Below are 16,505 nucleotides of genomic sequence, written 5' to 3'. Positions count from 1 at the left end.
GCTTAGGGCAGGTGGAAACGACATAGCTTATATTGAGATGTGCCTGACCAGAAAACAGCAAATAAGCATTTCTTGGAAGATTTGGCATAGATTAAACTTGTAAGTTCCTCAAGAGTGTAAATACTGAATATAATTGCATTCTGGAGAAGTCTACACAAATACAGATCACATATGATTACTCAACCTACTAATAATGGGGGGGGGGGCAAAGAGAGGGAAAGAGATTACGTGTCATTATTTTTCTCCAAGCTATCAGCAATTTGAAGGCTAAACACAACATTGTGCAAAATAAGGATAATGGTATTTTCACTTGCAGGCAGCAATTTCTGGATCAGAATGAAAATCCAATCAACACCAATGTCCTTAACAATTTTTTTTTTACAGAATTCAAAAGCTTCACCCATTTGTTTTGGTAAAGTACCACCAGAACTTTACCATTTCCACCATTTCCTCTGATCACATAAATATAGTAGAAACTATAGATTATTTAAAAATTGGCTTTTTGTTGCTTGTGGGGTTTTTTTGGCTGCTTGGTTTTTTTTTTACTTCAGATATTACTATTCTGCATATTCAACTTATTTTTACTTAAAATCATGGAACCCCTTCAGTACTGCAGACTTTTCTTTTTTTTAAAAAAGAAGAAATAGCCACAAGTTGTAGCACTACGTGACATCAGACACATTTTCTGTTTTTGATCCTGCAGAGCAGCAGAACACCAGCAGAGGGAAGCAGGACACCTAATTTCAGAACCAATGTGAGGTTTGGACACATGAAGTGGTAAACAACAGGGAGCGGAGGTAATGCAAGCTGTTATTGTTATGGTAGAAATTAGGGGGCCAAGGAGGGAAGACGGAAGGGAAGCCTATTTAGAAAAAGGAGGAAAGACGAAAGCATCCCTTGAAGAAGGTACTTGCAAACAAGGCAGTGACCTACATTTTACTCTCAGTTTTAGTACATTTTCATCCTTCCCACCCCCTCCCAGAATTTCCTACTTTGTTCCTCAACTGTATTTACTAAGCAAGGTTAACTTTTCACATACTGTTGTCAATGACAAGAAGTCAGTCCATAACTTTTAGGGTTGTGCCCCACATTTAAGTGATGCCCTATGCAAGCCACACATTGCATTGTTCACAGGACAGATCCATCTGTCTTGGATCTATCCAATTAATCATGATATATGGTTAAAATGGGTGGGGCAGGGAGAGGAAAGGCCACCTTCCCAGGGTAATTTTTTTCATATATTAAAGCCTGTATTAGATATTGGAGGTTAAACCTTGAATTGCAAACACAAATATTTCTGTACAATAGCAGCCATGCACAAATTAGTGTAGCAGTTCCTTTTATCTTCCTATCACATATTAAATGTACTTAATTAGCCCAAGAGATCTTCAGTACTGCTCTTCATGTTTTGTTCAACTGACAAAAGGTTAGTGAGAATATAAGAAAAACCAAACTCAGTTCAACTTCTGCACTTTTTACTGGCTGCCTTTCTGGTTAGTTAGAAGGAGCATGATTCAAAAGTATCAGAGGAGAAAGGCTTTCTGTAAAAATAGTAAAAAAAAGTACTATAGCCTTCTGGGGTTAATTGACATAATTTCTCTCAGACATATTGCTGTAAGGCCTACTTGCAAAAGCTCTATGCATTCCTGCCTTGTGAACATGGATTTTTACTATATTGCCAAGTTTTTATTTCTGTAAACGTCACCTTGTAAATGTCTACTGTTCTGGAGAAGAACTATATAACTCAGTGTTAGAACATCTGATTTGCCCGCAGAAGGTCCCTAGTTTAGTCTTTGGCAGGGGTAGGCAACCTAAGGCCCAATCACCTTCTCAATTTGGCCCACGGACGGTCCGGGAATCACCGTGTTTTTACATGAGTAGAATGTGTGCTTTTATTTAAAATGCGTCTTTGGGTTATTTGTGGGGCATAGGAATTCGTTCATTCCCCCCCCCCAAAAAAAATATAGTCTGGCCCACCACATGGTCTGAGGGACGGTGGACCAGCCCATGGCTGAAAAAGGTTGCTGACCCCTGTTCTTTGGCATCGCCAGATAGGGCTGGGAATACCTGCTGTCTGGTGAGTTGCTGCTAGTTGATATAGACCATGGTCTGACTCAGGTCACATGCCACAGCATACATTTAAAGCACACAACATCCTCCAAAGAATCCTGAAAACTGTAGTTTGACCCCCACTGAGCTATAATTCCCAGCACCCTTAACAAATTACAGTTCCCAGGATTCTTTGGAGGAAGTTGTGTGCTGTAAATGTAAAGCATTTTTGGAGGGTAGGGGGACTGGTGAGAATTTTAAAGCAATGGGGAAAGATCCACATAAGCTGAAACAGATAGGCAGGCTTGGACAATTCCTTCAGTGCTCAACTGGTAATGTCTCTATGGCCTTCTTTACTTCAACACCCTTCCTGACCTGCTCTATCCTTGTTTGCTAATCAAGACTGTAAAAGCCCAATGGGAGTTATTTATGCAAATTAAGGGTTTTTCAAATTCAATTGAACAGAACCATATTTAAGATACATAGCCAGTTTATCATGAGTCTCAGCAGATCCAACACAAATGTGTGTGTTTTGAAGCTTTGTTGTAGTACTGCTGAAACCATTGTTGAATGTGTAAAAGAGGTGAGAGCTTGAAAGCATAGCTTTACTTCATGCCATCCCACAATGTGGTTCTCTCATGGTAACTATTGTGGAATCAGGCAAAGGTAAATAGTAGCCTTTCATGCATATTAAATACAACATTTTATTGAAAGTCTAATCAAGCTACCGATCTGTATTAATTGACTCAAGAGATGGAGCAGATCCTGCCTTCTAAATCTGCCAGTCTTTGCAAACAGATTTTAAAGCTCTCCTCCACTGAATCTGCCTGCTTTTACCATCTTTCTCAGATCAGCCTGTCTTTTCTCTCTCTTTCTGCTTCATAAAAAGCATAACAAGTTGAATATGCAGCAATAATATGTCAGGATCACAGGATCAACCCATGTAGTTCTACAGCATTTGCTCGCCTGCCATGGATGGGTTTGCAAGGGCTATTCATTCCAGAGAAGCAGGCAAGTGGTTAATTGCTCCATTGTGCAATTCACTGTGGTCCCCCTTTCATTGCCTAGTGTAAAAATGCACATCTGATTGAGTAGAATGGGTAGCCAAAAACATGGACAATGTTCAGGTTTAATCTAACCTGCCAGATTTGCACCAAGAGTTCCCAGGTCAGCAAAAGGATCCAGTGTTTGTGGTTTGGCTTGATGTGTAGGTGTGCTGTGTAGTGACCCTGTAGGGCTGGTAGCAGCTGATTTGCTCCCCATACGTAGACCACCTAAGAAGAAAAAAGAGAACGCTTATAAAATATAATTTAATGACCTCAGATACAAAATTAATATAAGATTGCTGCTTCTTATCAGTTGGTCAGCTCAACACACGGACACCTCAGCAGACGTGTAATTTAGAGATAAATGATAAGTACAAAATTCACACAAGAAGATACATTGAACAGAGCATTGAAGGTGTTCCTGCTGCGACCCAAATAACTTTTGGCAAAACTCATCAGTGGTAGCAATTTCTCAGGCTGCACCCTCATTAAATTTTGCCATCAAATGAACAAATACTAAAGAATTTTAACTTTGTTCATGTTCTGTGAAGTGGCTTTTGACAATTGTGTAAATGTAGCTAGCAGTATGAATAATATGCCAGTTTTAATAGCATACAAGCCATTTGCCATGTTTAGGCATGCACAAAGAGAGTTGGGAATCTTTGTGTGTAAAAATGTTACATTTTGCTCAGACTTTTAAAACAAATTTGCTTAAAGCTTAGACTAGTTTTATGTTATATGTTTTGTTTCTGAGGGCCAAGTTATAGACGATATCAAATTTATCATTGCATTTAATGTGCACATATTTAATGCAAATAGCAGCTTCTGTGGAGGGTGATGATTATTGGGATCACAACAGGTAGGGAAAAGGGAGGTTAAACCAATGGGGGATTTATTCCCAATGCAAACAGCAGCCACAGAAGGCATATGTTCATCAGTACAGCAAAAGGTGAGGAAAGGGTTAAATTCCTCTCCCCTGATGTTTTTTATAATTATTATAATTATTAAGCACCAACCATTGGCTGTTTGCCTTGTTTTTAATGCATGTTAAATACAAAGACACATTTAACTTCATAGCTAGTTTGGACCAGAGGTACAATCTTCTTGGTATCTTAGGTGTGAATGTTTTATGTTCAAATAAGAACAAATGAATTTGATAAGTTTATTTAAGATAACTATTAGAGGTCTCCATTTGTGCAATTACCTCATCACATAGGTTCATTCTAATGTAAAGTGGACTATTTGGAAATTAGTGGAAAGTGTCACTGTTCATAGCCAATAGGAATGAACGTCACATAGCAAATCATCTTAAACAGGTTAGAAACTAGTTTCAGACAAACCTGATTTGCTAGGCCATTCCCAATCACCTGAAACATCTGGCTGAATGGAAACAGATGGTGTACTAGAAGAAGCTAAACAAGAAGAGAATTGCCTATTAACATACATTGTTTATCAAAATTAAGGAAATGTCCTTCCAGTAATTCTGGATGCACATTATTTCACTATATTCATAGTTTTGACACAACACTGGGTGCATTGGTTACTCATTGTATCAGAAATTAGTACATGCTATTTTCCAAGCCTGGATATTAATACAGTGGTACCTCTAGTTACGAACTTAATTCGTTCCGGAAGCCCTTTCTTAACCTGAAACTATTTTCTTAACTAGAGGCGTGCTTTCACTAATGGGGCCTCTTGCTGCCACTGCGCCACCGGCACACAATTTCCGTTCTCATCCTGGTACAAAGTTCTCACCTCGAGGTAACTCTTCCAGGTTAGTGCAGTTTGTAACCTGAAGCATTTGTAACCTGAGGCGTTTGTAACTCAAGGTACCACTGTATTAGATTAAGCTTGCAGCCTGCTGGAAAATTTAGATGCACTTATACTAAGCTTTAATATGGAGAAAAGTTCTACTGTAGCCCTCAGAGAAACCCAGCCCATCTAGACCTACAGTTCATAATGACATGCTTTTTGATGCCACACAACCATATTCCATATGTTCATTCTAAAGTAAACACCACAGAGTTCAATGGTGTTTGTTCCTACATAAGTGTATATAGGATTTCAGTCTTTTTCAAATTTTATGGGAAAGAATACAGTCTCCCCAATAAACTTCCTCATATCAAACAATTTCATATTGTTTGGCATGTGAACAATTCAGAGTCCATGGCTTGTTGCTGTTAACTTCAAAACATGAAAATCATATCTTAGTATTGTATATCTGAAGCCCACTAACCACTTAAGAAACTGGAAGAGAAACTATTTGACCTTATGAATAATCTGCAAGTGTATGAAGATATGCTTATCACCACTAAACTTCTATTCAAAAACAAAAGAGTGGGCATTTGAAATGTTTCCTACCCATATTGAAAGGATCTCCTTGAACAGTAGGTGAAGGACTCCGTGCTCCTTGAAGAAAAGGATCAGTGGTGGCATTTGAGGAACCAAGAAAAGAACCTAGAAGATCAGGGGCAGGCTTCTTGGGACTACTGCCAAATGGGTCAAAGGCAGCTGCTGCAAGAACAACATATTTGTTCTATTAAACGTGTATCCCATTCACCCCAAGACCACTATTAAGCTGTGTTCCTTTACTCCAGAGCAAACCCATATTACTCCTAACTGTTTTGTACATAAAAATAGGATACAGTTAGGGAAGAGATTAAGGATTTGCCATCAAATCAAGAACTATAGAAGACAAAGACCCGTGTAGAGGTATTGATTACATTGATTGCTCCATCTTCTGGCGGAGGAAGGAGCAGGAGAGGCTGAAACGAGAATGACAACCTTCTTCCACACGCACGTGAAATTGAGAGTTTATGGGAGTGTGTTTAAATTTCAACTCGGGCAACCAAAAAAACAATCAAGGCGGCAATAACTCCTTGCAATAGGCAAGTTTGCTCTTGATTTGCATTTGGATCTTTCTCGTTATGTTCTGCAGCTCTCTCATTTATACCAACTGTTTCCTCCAGAATGTACATAAATTTCACTAGCACACAAGTTCAGGGAGTTCATTCACTTTTAGCATTTCAGTACTTTCTTCTCATGTTTCCTTTCTGTTTGTGTTCACTGTGAACTAAGATATTTCTTCTTATCTTCTACATTTAGTTAAGAGGCTAGAAGGTTTAAGGAACAGCAATTTGGACACAAAGAGGAAGCATTTAAAATGCATGTTGCCTCTTATGTACCCAGAAGGTGCCCCTGAGCTGTTGTGGTGCCATGTTTAGGTGTTCTGTCAGCTCAATGTGAATGTGTCAGTAATGTCAGTGCACAGCAGGTTTTGTGACAGATGTTCAGAATCAGGTTGAACGGAAGAAAATTTCACACAGCACCAAGAAACAGGAGGGGCTTTGTATCATCAGAAAATTTGGGATAGGCATAGTGCTAAAAGGCAGGTGGCTAAAAAGCAGAGAAGAGAGCAGGAGTGGGATGGCAAGTGGGAGGTAACAGAAGCCTAGGAAAATGGGGAGTGGAGCCAGGTAGAAATAGAAGAAAATAGCAAGAGAGTCTGTTAAAGGGACAGAAGCAAGTCTGTGAGGATAGCAAATAAACTTTGATAGAAGTATGGGCAGGGACTGAAATTCATGCATTTATTAGGACTATGCAGGCATCTTTAACTGCATACCAATAGTTGTTTATCAAGGTTTTTCATTTTTAAGGACAGAATAATGTGATGAGTTTTAATAAAAACCAGCAAATTCTAAATGGTTCCTGTTGCAACGCACGTAAACGTGGAAAAATATGGCACATTCCCCCCCTGCAGTGCCCAGTTGCTATTGGATCAAATCACTGACAACAACAGCACTCAATCAGTGTCGGGGGTGGGGGTGAGGGGATGACATATGACTGCTGCCAGCATGCGCTAAGGAAGGATAGGCATTTAGCATGCTGTCACAATCAGAAGCAAGCTGGCAGTTGTGATTACGTGCTAAAAACTCAGCATGTTCCACTGGCAGCCACAACATGCACTGCCTCCTTGGCATACACTATGGGGCTGAAAGAGAATCAGGTAAACAATAAGCATGGCTGTTTTGTTAGGGGGATTTCAGAATTTCTTACAGAAAACAAGTGACCAGAATGACTTGAGATAATAAAGGATTTGTGACTGATACAACAAGAAATTTCTTGTTCTCATAAACAAAGGCTTGAGTTCTCACAACTGTGAATGGAAGGGAGTTAACAGAAGGGGACTTTTTCATTCTCCCATTACATCTCCAACTTCCTGCACCCAGCAAAAGGGTTCTCACCTGGGTCAGGAGACTTTCCTGAGAAGTGGGGGATGGGACATCACAGGAGCACCAAGGGCAGGAGGAAATTTCCCAAATTTGAAAACACGCAGAAAGTTTTCTCCCATTAACAATTTTCAGAACCAAGCCAATGGTTACTCCAAGTTAATAATCATGAAATAATACTATCTGAATCTTGATTGTAAAAATTAGAAACTAAAATTGACAGCTTAGGCTACCGTGCTTCAGACAAGTAACTGTTAATATAAAACAGCATTTATCTTTCTTAGAATTCTGCAGTTGTTTAAGGGTTTGTTTGTACAATCTTAAGTTCACTTTGCCACATCAATTTGCATTTTTTAAAAGTCCTCATTAATATTTGCCATCCTTTTAGTTCACATTTCTCTTGTGATACTATTTTTGCACATTTCCCCTAGTGTCATGTATGTTATTGTTAACAATATATGCATGTGGTACGCATTTCAAATGTGAACTGAACTGAGTTTCTCCCCCATTCCTAGTAGAAAGAGAATCCTATTTAGAAATGATTGCCTAGAAATTTTTTTAGAAGGTTTTGGGTTTTTTAAGTGTCACAATTAGGAGTTTTTACCTTCTCCTACTCTTGGGGACAGAGATGGGGATGCTGAAGCTGCAGACCGTCGTGGGGTGGATTGTGTGGATCCAGTGCCACCCATCTGAAATACATCCTCAACAGCCGACTGTCCACCTTGATTTGGTCCTCCAGAGTTACCAACCCCAAAGATATCACTCAGCAAGTCTGAGTTTGAGGGCGGTGCGGCAGGTGCTGCTGGGAAGTTCTTGCTCATAGGACTGCCTTCCAAGCCTAAAAGATCGACATCCTCTGGGGGTGGTGGACCTGGTGGCTCTTGATGCTTCTTGGTATGCTTTGGTGCCCCGTGGATTTTGTCACTGCTGGTGTTACTATGCTGACTGGAGAGGGATAAGAGTTCATCATCTGACTGCTCACTTTCTTCATGCACCAGTGCCGCCCGGTCCTCAGAGCTGGGATGAGAGCTACTTCTCTCCAGTTTTTGATCTAAGTGGTCAAAAGAAGCTCAATATTAGCTAGTAGTTCTGTTGATCCTTCAGTGCTAGATACAAAGGGGGGGAAATACCCCTTCTCTCTCTCTCTCTCTCTCTCTCTCTCTCTCTCTCTCTCTCTCACACACACACACACACACACACACACATCCCACATGTGGAAGTAAACACTACCAGCAATAGCAACGTTTACACTTCACCCAAGTACTTTGGGTTAAACACACAATGGAAAACACAAAATTGGAAACGCACAGTGCTGACAGCACATTGATTTTCCAAGGGACATTATTACAGTCAACTGCAATGATGAGCAGAAAATAAGCCTGTCATGAGAACTTGGCCAGCATGAATACTATGCATGTCTATATGCTGGCCAGTTCTTTCCTATGAGTCAAGAAAATGCTTATGCCTTGCCATGGGGCCATGTGAACACAGCATTCCCGAGCTCCTTGGGGACAAGAAATGAGATAAGGGATAGAAGAAAACTAGTATGCGAATTATGAGTTCTGAAAAGATATGTTACCCATACCTTGCCAGCTGAGAGATGACAAGAATGCACCCTGCCCCACATTCTTCAGGTTATCTTGTGGCGCATCTACAGGACCTCTACCTATAATGTACAAAGCGTCAAGGCATACCAAAAATGTGTGAAATAAATGGCCAACTTTGGCATTTTCATTAAAGTCAAAACTGCAGCACTATAACTATAGAGCTTTTACCTGCCAAGGCAAGGGTGTCCTGGTGTTCCTGGTGTGATGAGAAAAGAATGCTGGGGTTGATATCTTTTGTTGTGAAATTTTCCCATGGAGGTGTTAGATCAGTCTGTCTATCAGCAGAATCTATTTCTATCTCCAACATGACATGGAACAGCTGGGGGTACTTGTCTGATGAGTCGCATGCATCCAATTCAGGTCTAAACATTGACAGAAAGTTCTTCAAATTAAAATAAAACAGTTTGAAGATATCCTATTAAAATCAAATATTGAGCCTACATAGAATGAGCACAAAGAAGTACTTGATATGGCTGAAATATGTCGCATTCTATATATGTATCTTTAAGAGAGGCCACCCAAATGTACCTTCCAATTATAGGCCTATTAGCCTGCTCTCAATAATTGGGAAACTATATGCCCATTTCCTCAGTAGCAAATTGACAACTTTTCTAAATGAACATAATATACTATCTGAAGCCCAGGCAGCTTTCCGTGAGAATCATTCAACAACAGACCACTGTCTAATGCTGTCCTTCCTAGCCGAGAAGTATACCAGACACCTACAGGGTAAACTCTTCGTGGCCTTTATGGACCTGAAATCAGCATTTGACTCCATCCCCAGATCCCAGCTATGGTCCAAATTGAGTCTGATCTTGCAGGACAAACGACTTCTCTTTCTTATAAAAGCCCTGTACAATGGAACCAAACTGCAGGTCCGATGCGGTCGACAGGGACAGCTATCAAACAGCATCGAGATGACTAGGGGGGTGAGACAGGGTTGTATTTTGGCCCCCACATTGTTCTGCCTATTCCTAAATGACCTAGAAGAGAACTTAATGGACCCAGATGGACACATTCCAAAAATAGGAATGAGAAGGACCCCTTTGTTGTTGTATGCTGATGACGCAGCCATTATCTCGCGTTCCAGGCCGGGCTTGAATTATCTGTTGAGGAAATTTTCTGATTACTGTTCTGGAAATGGTTTATCCATTAATTATGAAAAATCTAAAATCTTAGTCTTCGAAAGAAGATTCTCCCAGTCTAAATGGGTGCTGGATGGCCATAACCTGGAACAGGTAAAATACTTCAGTTACCTAGGGCTCACATTCCATCATACAAGATCTTGGAAGCACCATTGGCAAACCTCCCTTCAAAAGGCGGAGATTACAAAGCTAGCCATACATAAATTCTTCTTCACAAAGGGCGGCAAATATGTTCCAGCAGCCTTAAGGGTTTTCAACGCAAAGCCCGTTTCCCAACTCCTGTATGCAGCAAATGTCTGGCATAATGGGGACCTGCCAAAGCTAGATGGCTTTCAGGCAAAATTTATACGATCTCTGCTGCAGGTACCTAACTGCGTCCCCAACTCCGTACTTCTGTTGGAAGCTGGTGAATGCCCAATTTCAGCTAGAGCATGGTGGGCTGCCCTAAGACATTGGCTCAGGATTTCAGTGTTTAATCTAGGGAAGGGTCTGTACCAACATATCACCAATGAGGAATTTGTCAGCAAATGGCAGAAAACCATGGCTAAAAAAGCCACCTCTATTGGTCTGTCTCCCCCCCAACTGTATTACCTGGGCTATGAAGGCGCCCAAAAGGCTTTAAAGCAAAGATTATGGGACAATGCACACAGTGACTTGCGATCTCGGTCACACGCAGTCTGTAGTCCACTGGCAGCAGGAGTTCAATATGGGTATGTCTTTGAGTTAACACCTTACATCAAAAACCTGACAGTACCTAACTATCGAAGCCTTTTCACCAAGGCCAGACTGAATGTCTTCCCCTCTGCAGTGCTGGATGGTAGGTTGAGAGGAGTTCCCTACCAGGACAGACATTGCTCGTGTGCTCAAGACATCGAGTCCATAAATCATATTTTGTTACATTGTGCGAAGTATGAGCAGGCCAGGGCTGAACTGATACTACCCTTGCTGGTGCCTTTCCCGGGAAAGTCAGAGGCTCACTATGTCAGGTTCCTACTGGAAGACCGGACAAAAGCTAGAACTTTGGCAGTGGCAAAGTTTTTATCGGTGGTTGAAAGAACAAATGAGCCCTATATTCCAAACAAAGTGCTTGATTAACCTGGAGGTAGGCTGTATGAACTCTGTATTGATTTGTAATGTTTTGTTGGTCTCTGGACCGTAATAAAGATTGTTGTTGTTGTTCTATATATGTAAAGTAAGTTTTACAGAGTGTGACATCCTAGTGGACAGGAGCAATGACAAAATATTACCTTAGTGGATTTTTTTACTTTGTGCTCTCAATCTGAATTGTTTAAAATCTCAGAAGAAATTTCTGATTGCAGATGAAGAGGATAGTTTGGATTTGTAATTCTAGTCCAAATGGGTTCAGGGAGTATTTAATAGTGATCCACAGGGACAGAACACCTACCTTTTATTTTAGAGCATGCAAAATGAAAGTTGATTCACATTTAACTTCCTCCCTGATAAAAAGCTATTTTAGTTCAAAACATGTTGTGCCTCAGTGAGCAGAGTTGTATTAAAGGGCTCCTTTCTGCTACTTCAGAAATCTTGAACCAGCTCTAACATGTATAGAAGCCTTGGGCTAGATGTAGCAGATAAAGTTCTTGCTGTTGCCATAGCCATCCCTGTTTTAGCCCATTTAGCAGGCATGCTACTGTTGCTACCAGTGTTTGTCTCCTTGCTCATCATAACAGAGGTTGGCTTCCTCAGGCAGCAGGCAAAACAAGAGAGCCGTGGCTGAAAGAACTGGCATTAGCTTCTATGGTGGCTTTGCAAAGATGAGAGCAGCTATCTGCTATGGCTCTCACATGCAGGGGCTGGTTCACAGGATGCTAATTTAACCTGCCTACTTTACAGACACCTGGAGTAATGTGCCTTGCTTAGTCTTGCTGACCACTTGTGTTTTAAACATTCAAGTCATGATCTACATGACTTGTATGGATGGTCCTGCCCTGGAGCGGAGGGATAAATTTAGAGCATAATGGCCCCTTGGGCTTTATAATTAAGTACTATGGAGAGAAAGTTAAGAATTTTCACATATGAGTTTTAATCTCAGCCTTAACTTCAAACACATCCTATTTTGCTACTAGGAGAAGTGGAACATTTTCATGCCAGGGAACAGAACATCTTACTCACTAGCAAAATTACAGTGTCTAGAAGGCAAGACTTCTCTGGTTTATTTTAGAATATTCCATAATTAAGGAGCATAATCTTGTTGCATTATTAGGTAGATCTATGACAACCAGTTAAGTATACAGGCTTCTCTGTGGATTTTGTTTCTGGGCCTATGCAGACCTTCTGCTTGAAACAAAACTCCAATGTGCCTGAAATCATGGGATGAAGCAGGAGAATGCCCAGTCTAGTATCTACAACCTTCACTAAAGAGATTTTAAAAGCATGCATTGCTTTTGCAATGAATTATATTAAGATAAATAGGGAACTACATGCTTCATTTACTCTAACTCCTGAGATTTCTATTGAAATAGGTGTCGCTTGATTGCATATCAACACTTATGGGTGTTGCTGCAATAATCCATATGCAGCTAACTACTCAGAACACAGCATCATTTCTAGTCATGAGATACTTACTTATTGAATTTTAATACCGTTGTTCCCAAGGCTATAAATCCAGTGTGAAACTGAATCTGGAATATTTGTGTGTTTGTCATCTAAAAGAAAACATTAAAACACAATTTTAAAATCAACCCCCCTCACAAAAATAAAATATTTGGCGTATAGAATGCAGGTATTAGTAAGTTAGTCTGTAGCAGGCTTAAACAGTTATTTTGCAAATTCAAATCCTTCATTATAACAAAGTATGAAAATGTTGCATACTTTTGGATCAGGGTTAGGAAATATGTATCTTTCTATTGCATTCAATTCTTACAGTGGGGGGAGAAACAGAAGCCCATTTGCCCTGCTTACCATGAGTACATAAAATGTAATAGTATCTGAGTCATAAAACATGATGGCACTCCCTCCTAATATTCATGTGACTAAGACACAAATGAAACATACTGCTCATGGTATAGAATTATTCTGTACAATATAGAGTTATTATCGCTTTTATGTTATCAGTAATAATATAAATTCTGACTTAGTTCTGCATGATCTGCCCACCTTCCCGCCAGTAAGCGGTCCCTATTTATCTACTTGCACCCGGAGGTGCTTTCGAACTGCTAGGTTGGCAGACGCTGGGACCGAGCAGCGGGAGCGCACCCCGCCGCAGGGATTCGAACCGTCGACCTTTTGATCGGCAAGTCCTAGGCGCTGAGGCTTTAACCCACAGCGCCACCTGCGTCCCCTTTCTGAACTGGACTATAGTCTAAAGTGACATCAATACTTGTTCAGCTATATTATTAGACAAACTACCAAACATCTTTCAATAAGTAGCATCACTGCCTCATTCTTATTTTGCTTCCATATCTCCCAGTTTAAAAAAAAAATGGGTGCAGAACTGTGTATTGCAGAAAGGGGATATCTGTTTTCTTTTTGGTCTGCTTAGATGAGCTGAAAGAAGAGCAGTACCAAGCATTACCCCCCAAGTATTGGAATAAATTTCCCTTGATAAAGTGAATGTTTTGAAAAATATCAGGAAACTATTCTCTTTGTCAGCTGCCTCTTCCCTTTTGAGATTTGACTTCAGCAGCTGCTTTTGATCTTCTCATTGTGTCTTTAGATTTTGACACCCCACTGCTACCTCACCACAGTATTAAAGAATCTGGAGTTGGCTAACCACCCCCACTTGTTTAGCTTTACATTCAACAAATGCATCAAGTCATACTTTAGCTTGAAGTCGTCCCCCAATGGTTGATCGCATATGGTAGACAGAAACCACTACGTCTCCATGGACAGTGACTCCTAACGGAATTACAACTTTTCCTTCTTGAATACGGAATTCCCTAAAGAAAAGTAAAATAACTTTTACTTTACAACTCTTGTAATATTATTCAGAACCATCAAAACAAAATTCACAGTGACCTTACCCCACACCCAAGTACTATACCACTCTACCCAGTAGAAGGAGTAGGTTGGGCCAGTTAACAAGAAGGAAGTCTTGGTTTGGCTGGTTTGCTTACCTCCCTTCTCTCTCACAGCACAAGCTACAGCCTATGCCAACATCCACCAATATACTATATGCAGAAAATGCACAGAATTTGAAACAACCCATAGTACAAAAATCAAAACTTCAGAGGCAAAACATTATCCCTATTTAAGCATTATGTATCTGTAGGTGCCCAATGTGTGAAGGGCCCATCCAAAACATGGCCAACTTCCCAGTTCATGTGTGATAAGAGTCAGTGTGAAGATAGGATGCCCCTACACACATATGCATTGGGAAATCCTGGTTCCCATCCAAATAGCCACAGCTGTATTGACACAGGTCCAGGCAGATACCCATACCTATATTTCAGACTGGTGTTGATCACGTATCAACCAGCGGATGCAACCAGCATGTTTACTGGTGCCTGGGGGCATAAGTAGCTTGTGTGCTCTAGATAGCTCCTTCCCCTGCTTTGTATGTATGGGTGCAGAAGTATTCTAAGTAAACACAGTGGCACTCACTTCATTTTTTCATACTCTTGGGAGGTCGTGAAGATTCTGGTTTCTCCAATAAGAATGTCACAGAAAGGCCGGCAGCCAGTTCTCTGCTTGTTGAAACAGGGCACTGGACTGAAGAGGACTGATTTGATAGTTAGAGGCTTGCAGTGAGGTTGAATAGGTTTGTCTGCTATTAGATCACAAATATATCCTACATACCTGCAATGAGAAAAATAATTAAGAGGGGTCCATTCATATTACTGCTTTGCTGAGGTTCTCTTCTGAGGGTCTTCTGCTGGTTCCCTCACTGAGAGAAGTGAAGTTGCAGGGAACCAGGTAGAGGGCCCTCTCGGTAGTGGCACCCTCCCTGTGGAACGCCCTCCCTTCAGTTGTCAAGGAGGTAAGGAATTACACAACTTTTAGAAGAAATCTGAAGGCAGCCCTTTATCAGGCAGTTTTTAATGCTTGGTGTTTTTATTATTTTTTTGATATGCTATAAGATGCCCAGGGTGACTGGGGAAACCCAGCCAGATAGGCAGGGGATGATGATGATAGAATCCTTTAGCTCTATAAAAGTATTTGGGGTTCCTCAAGTTGCAGAATCTAGTATTTTCAATAGTAGAAATCCTGCTGTCAAGGAACTGGAATGCTATGTGGCCCTCCAAATGCTGCTGGATTACAGCTCCTCATTTGTGGTAGGGATACCACATTTTAAAGTCTTGATGCTCTTGTGATTGTCAAAAACCCAGGGCTTGAGATTACTAATGACTAAAATTTTTTACTCCCACTTATACTGGAACAGTCTAATTTATACAGGACCAAAGCAATTTAGGAATACTTGTGTTTTGGAATGCAGCCTTAGGAACCCAGTTGGATCATTGAAGCCCTAGCTGAAAGCATTTGTTTTGCTGAACTGTTCCCAATCTGCCTTCAACCAGTCAGTGACTGGATAAAATGAATTCCCACTGATTTCAGTGCAGATACATAGCTTTAAACAGACAGGAAGGATGAAACTGAATAAAATCTGACTCCAATAAATAAAGAAATGGAAAGTCACATTTCATGTGCGTCGGGAAAACTTACCTTCTGTGGGATGGCCAGAGTACTATTCCAGGTCTCTTTGAATTTAACAACTGAATGGCAGGAATTGGATTAGAGAAGAGATGACAGAAACAGAACATTGCACTGACCAGGATTGCTGATGCTACACGACCATCCTGTCAAATAAAACACAAGAGCATCTATCAGGCTAATTAGAGAGGAAGGTTTGCCGTTTTCTATTTAATGCATACATTATTTGATCAAGGTTCTCTCAAGTTAGAAGCTTCCTGGCTTTAATACTAAATTCATACAGTAGCAATTGAATGCAAATACCATTAATGCTCCCAAACCACTGTGAAGATACAACTCATAAGCCAGTGACATCCACACAATTAATTCTGAGGACCAATACAGAGTCTATGAAAAACTGTTTCTATTAAATCAGCAGCAAACCTCTTACTGCATCTTCCAGCCTCCATACCAGCACTGCATTTCCCTAGCAACTACAGTAGTGGCTCTAGTGTGGAGACTCTCCATGCAATTGAGTAGGCAGATGTGGCAAGAAGCTTGTCAACATTGTAGCAATGCCACAATGAAACAGTTTTTATTTATCTCCACACTGGCTCAGTAACCCATGAATCAGCCTTCTGTTCAGCTGAGATTTACTCAGAAAGGTACTTCTGTGTCCCTGACAGGCTGGAATTGATACTCCTTTTTATTCCTCTTTTTGGCTTTGTTCTTGGGGTACAGCATCAAGCATATTAGTAAGACTGTGACTTTTAATCAATTAGGCTTACTAAAAAGTTATCCATAATTAATTGATCTTTAAAAATAAATATATGCAGGCAG

At 40.6% G+C, this 16,505-nt stretch overlaps 1 protein-coding gene and 1 long non-coding RNA gene across 6 annotated transcripts in view; one reads left to right on the top strand and one right to left on the bottom strand.

Moving 5' to 3' along the window:
* LOC309372363 overlaps positions 1-16,505 on the top strand; it is a 130,272-nt gene that overhangs the window by 9,526 nt on the left and 104,241 nt on the right. Inside the window, exon 2 of the long non-coding RNA XR_014169454.1 lies at positions 704-797. This is a non-coding gene — a long non-coding RNA (uncharacterized lncRNA). The remainder of the gene's footprint in view (positions 1-703; positions 798-16,505) is intronic.
* DNAJC6 (DnaJ heat shock protein family (Hsp40) member C6) overlaps positions 1-16,505 on the bottom strand; it is a 53,474-nt gene that overhangs the window by 7,451 nt on the left and 29,518 nt on the right. For 3 of the 5 annotated variants that reach the window (XM_081915713.1, XM_081915709.1, XM_081915711.1), the window contains 10 exons: positions 15,699-15,832; positions 14,640-14,834; positions 13,858-13,975; positions 12,663-12,742; positions 9,100-9,293; positions 8,910-8,990; positions 7,929-8,375; positions 5,457-5,609; positions 4,436-4,507; positions 3,189-3,323 (listed from right to left, as the gene is read on the bottom strand). In XM_081915713.1, coding sequence (XP_081771839.1) covers positions 3,189-3,323; positions 4,436-4,507; positions 5,457-5,609; positions 7,929-8,375; positions 8,910-8,990; positions 9,100-9,293; positions 12,663-12,742; positions 13,858-13,975; positions 14,640-14,834; positions 15,699-15,832 — 1,609 coding nt within the window. The remainder of the gene's footprint in view (positions 1-3,188; positions 3,324-4,435; positions 4,508-5,456; positions 5,610-7,928; positions 8,376-8,909; positions 8,991-9,099; positions 9,294-12,662; positions 12,743-13,857; positions 13,976-14,639; positions 14,835-15,698; positions 15,833-16,505) is intronic. The other 2 variants (XM_081915710.1, XM_081915712.1) reach the window with 2 other exon arrangements.

This window comes from Podarcis melisellensis (assembly GCF_964234715.1).
Source record: "Podarcis melisellensis genome assembly, chromosome: 6".
NCBI lineage: Eukaryota > Metazoa > Chordata > Lepidosauria > Squamata > Lacertidae > Podarcis > Podarcis melisellensis.
Note: the sequence above shows the minus strand (reverse complement) of the source record. Positions and strands in the feature narration are given on the sequence as shown.